The sequence below is a fragment of the Nerophis ophidion genome, linkage group LG02, assembly GCF_033978795.1.
Source record: "Nerophis ophidion isolate RoL-2023_Sa linkage group LG02, RoL_Noph_v1.0, whole genome shotgun sequence".
Taxonomy (NCBI): domain Eukaryota; kingdom Metazoa; phylum Chordata; class Actinopteri; order Syngnathiformes; family Syngnathidae; genus Nerophis; species Nerophis ophidion.
The window spans coordinates 74,750,928-74,755,927 of NC_084612.1; the positions used below are offsets into that span (position 1 = coordinate 74,750,928).

The 5,000-nt window shown below is 31.2% G+C and overlaps 1 protein-coding gene across 1 annotated transcript in view; it reads left to right on the forward strand.

Annotated features, from left to right (window-relative positions):
* The window catches only part of stab1 (stabilin 1), a 132,499-nt gene that overhangs the window by 76,320 nt on the left and 51,179 nt on the right, over positions 1 to 5,000 (forward strand). Inside the window, exons 41-43 of the mRNA XM_061890936.1 lie at positions 3,009 to 3,088; positions 3,162 to 3,287; positions 3,363 to 3,436. Coding sequence (XP_061746920.1) covers positions 3,009 to 3,088; positions 3,162 to 3,287; positions 3,363 to 3,436 — 280 coding nt within the window. The remainder of the gene's footprint in view (positions 1 to 3,008; positions 3,089 to 3,161; positions 3,288 to 3,362; positions 3,437 to 5,000) is intronic.

Sequence of the window (5,000 nt, forward strand, 5' to 3'; positions counted from 1 at the left end):
CTATAAACAAGTCTGGGTGTATTTTGGTGTGAAACACGGAAGCGATGCAAGCGTCTCCTCATTCATCTTTGCACTGACGTATACGAATTGCCGAATGTAAAAATTCAATCACACGTTGGTAACTGATATCTTTTCGAAATTTACCTCACATTTTTTTACATTTAGCTCATTCCCTTGGCATTTGGGGTAGGAATAAAATGGTGTTGCCAAATGTTAAAACTCGAAATAAATGTTAAATCTAAATTTAAATGTTATATATATATATATATATATATATATATATATATATATATATATGTATGTATGTATGTATGTATGTATGTATGTACATATATGTATATATATGTATGTATGTATGTACATATATGTATATATATGTATGTATGTATGTACATATATGTATATATATGTATGTATGTATATATATGTATGTATATATATGCATATATATGTATGTATGTATATATGTATATATATATATATGTAAGTATGTATATATATGTATGTAAATATATGTATGTATATGTCAATATATATATATATGTGTGTATGTAAATATATATATGTACAGTATGTAGCTATATATGTGTATATGTTTATGTAGATATATATAACTATGTAGATATATATGTGTATAAATATATGTGTGTATATATATATATATATATATACATATATATATATATATATGTATATGTATGTAAATATATATATATATATATGTGTGTGTAAGTTTAAATGTTAAATATAAACCTAAATGTCACATATAAATGTTAAATTATATATCGATTGTAAAATATAAATCAAAGTTTTAAATGTATAAATAAATGTTAAATATAATATAAATGTTAAATATAAATAACAATGTTAATTATACATTTACATGTTAAATATATATATATGTGTGAAATTTAAATATCCATGTTAAATATAAATCTACATGTTAAATATATATATAAAAATGTGAAAAATAAATATCTACTGCATAAATACATGTTAATTATAAATGTAAATGTTGAATCTATGAATAAATGTTAAATATAAATCTAATTATAAAATATAAATCTATATTTCAAATCTAAGTGTATACAACTGAAATATACATCCAAATGTTAAATCTAAGTCTATATATGTACATTTTAAATATATTTATAATTGTTGAATATAAACCTAGATGTCACATATTTATGTTAAACTATATATAGATTGTAAAATATAAATCTATGAATACATGTTGAATATAAATAGAAGTGTTGAATCTATATATAAATGTTAAATATAAATCAAAATGTCAAATATGTATATATAAATGCTAAATATAAATATGAATGTTTAATATAATAAATACATACATAAATGTTATATATAAATTGAAATGTGAAATCTATATAAGAATGTTAAATATAAATCTAATTGTAAAATACAAATGTGAATGTTAAAACCAAGTGTAAATACATGTTAAATATTTTAAATCCATAAATAAATGTTAAATATTAATCTAAATGTTAAATCTGAGTATAAATGTTAGATCTATATCTAAATGTTAAATGTATAAATAGATGTTAAATGTATATGTATATATATATAAATATTAAATACAAATCAAAACTTTACATTTGAATGTTAAATCTGTAAATAAATATAAAACATGTAAATGTTAAATCTATAAATAAATGTTGAATATATAAATGTTAAATTTAAATGTTAAATCCATCATTAAATGTTAAATATCAATCTAAATCTAAATGTTAAATCTATGTATAAGTGTTAAATCTAAATGTTAAATGTATATGTATAGATGTTAAATGTATATATAAATATTAAATGCAAACCAAAACTTTGCATTTGAATGTTAAATCTATAAATAAATGTCAAATATATGTGTAAATGTTAAATCTATAAATAAATATTAAATATGTAAATGTCAAATATGAATCTAAATGTTAAATCTATAATTAAATGTTAAATATGAATCTAAATGTAAAATCTAAATGTTGAATCCCAAAAGTTAAATATACATTTAAATGTTAAATATAAATATAATTGTATAGGCGCCAGCGCCCCCCGCGACCCCAAAAGGGAATAAGCGGTAGAAAATGGATGGATGGATGGATGTAAAATACAAATGTGAATGTTAAAACCAAGTGTAAATATATGTTAAATATTTTAAATCCATAAATAAATGTTAAATATTAATCTAAATGTTAAATCTAAGTATAAATGTTAGATCTAATTGTTAAATGTATATATTGATGTTAAATGTATATATAAATATTAAATACAAATCAAAACTTTACATTTGAATGTTAAATCTGTAAATAAATGTAAAACGTGTAAATGTTAAATCTATAAATATATTTTGAATATATAAATTTTAAATTTAAATGTTAAATCCATCATTAAATGTTAAATATCAATCTAAATGTTAAATCTAAATGTTAAATCTATGTATAAATGTTAAATCTAAATGTTAAATGTGTATGTATAGATGTTAAATGTATATATAAATATTAAATGCAAATCAAAACTTTGCATTTGAATGTTAAATCTATAAATAAATGTCAAATATATGTGTAAATGTTAAATCTATAAATAAATGTTAAATATGTAAATGTCAAATCTAAATCTAAATGTTAAATCTATTGTTAAATGTTAAATATGAATCTAAATGTAAAATCTAAATGTTAAATCTAAATGTTGAATCCAAAAGTTAAATATACATTTAAATGTTAAATATATATATGCTTTGACCTGATCAGTGAGCGTAATAACAACAAGCCGTGCCGCCTTTCAGGTAAGCATCCACTATTGAGGTAAAGCAGCATGTACGCTCAAAATAAACTGCCTGCTTATTAATCTGCTTATCGACATCACCTTTTTTGATTAATCACAGAGTTCACTTTTTTGACAGCCCTAATACAAATATGTGCTGAGAAGTAACACGAATGAAAAAAGTGAATATGACTAAATGTGAAAGTGAGAAGTGTATGACTGTTGTTTTGTTCCAGCTGCATCACGGGGCCGCAGGGCACGGCCGCGGCCTGCGTGTGTGTCGCAGGCTACGAAGGCAACGGCACCCTTTGCAGAGGTAATCCCGCTCCGAGACAGGCTCCTTCCCCTCCTCTTCTAACGCCGTGCTGGCTGTGTGTGTTCTCTCCCAGAGGTGGACGTGTGCAGCAGATCCAACGGCGGCTGCTCGCAGTTTGCCACCTGTGCCGGAGTCTCCACGGGGGAGCGCACCTGCGCCTGCAAGGAGGGCTACACGGGCGACGGCGTGGTCTGCCTGGGTAAGCGCGCCCGCGCCGCTTTGTCCGATGACGCGCGCGCACGGATCGCCGTCACATGTCTGCGTGTGTCCGCAGAGGTCGACGGCTGTCTGGTCAACAACGGAGGATGCCACAAGTCGGCTGAATGTATCAGGACGGGCCCGAATACTGTGAGAACACACTCAGCCAAACGTTTTTTTTTTGTGCAAATAATCATTAACTTTAGAATTTGATGCCAGCGACACGTGACAAAGAAGTTGGGAAAGGCGGCAAAAAATACTGAGAAAGTTGAGGAATGCTCATCAGACACTTATTTGGAACATCCCACAGGTGTGCAGGCTAATTGGGAACAGACGGGTGCCATGATTGGGGCGGCATAGCTCGGTTGGTAGAGTGGCCGTGCCAGCAACTTGAGAGTTGCAGATTCGATTCCCGCTTGTGCCATCCTAGTTACTGCCGTTGTGTCCTTGGGCAAGACACTTTACCCACCTGCTCCCAGTGCCACCCACACTGGTTTAAATATAACTTAGATATTGGGTTTCACTATGTAAAGCGCTTTGAGTCACTTGAGAAAAAGCGCTATATAAATATAATTCACTATAATTCACTAATAAAAACAGCGTCCCAAAAAATGCTCAGTCTTTCACAAGAAAGGATGGGGCGAGGTACACCCCTTTGTCCACAACTGCGTGAGCAAATAGTCAAACAGTTTAAAAACAACGTTTCTCAAAGTGCAATTGCAAGAAATTTAGGGATTTCAACATCTACGCTCCATAATATCATCAAAAGGTTCAGAGAATCTGGAGAAATCACTCCACGTAAGCGGCATGGCCGGAAACCAACATTGAATGACCGTGACCCTCCATCCCTCCGACAGCACTGTATCAAAAACCGACATCAATCTCTAAAGGATATCACCACACAGGCTCAGGAACACTTCAGAAAACCACTGTCACTAAAAACCGTTTGTCGCTACATCTGTAAGTGCAAGTTAAAGCTCTACTATGCAAAGCGAAAGCCATTTATCAACAACATCCAGAAATGCCGCCGGCTTCTCTTGAAACGATATAATCTAAAACGGACTGATGCAAAGTGGAAAAGTATTTTATGGTCTGACGAGTGCACATTTCACATTGTTTTTGGAAATATTCGACATGGTGTCATCCGGACCAAAGGGGAAGTGAACCATCCAGACTGTTATCGATGCAAAGTTCAAAAGCCAGCATGTGTGATGGTATGGGGGTGCATTAGTGTCCAAGGCATGGGTAACTTACACATCTGTGAAGGCACCATTAATGCTGAAAGGTACATACAGGTTTTGGAGCAACATATGCTGCCATCTAAGCGCCGTCTTTTTCATGGACGCCCCTGCTTATTTCAGCAAGACAATGCCAAGCCACATTCAGCACGTGTTATAACAGCATGGCTTCGTGAAAAAAGAGTGCGGGTACTTTCCCGGCCCGCCTGCAGTCCAGACCTGTCTCCCATGGAAAATGTGTGGCGTATTATGAAGCGTAAAATACGACTGTTGAACGACTGAAGCTCGACATAAAACAAGAATGGGAAAGAATTCCACTTTCAAAGCTTCAACAATTAGTTTCCTCAGTTCCTAAATGTTTATTGAGTGTTGTTCAAAGAAAAGGTGATGTAACACAGTGGTGAACATGCCCTTTCCCAACTACTTTGGCACGTGTTGCAGCCATGAAATTCTAACTTAACTATTATTTGCAAAAA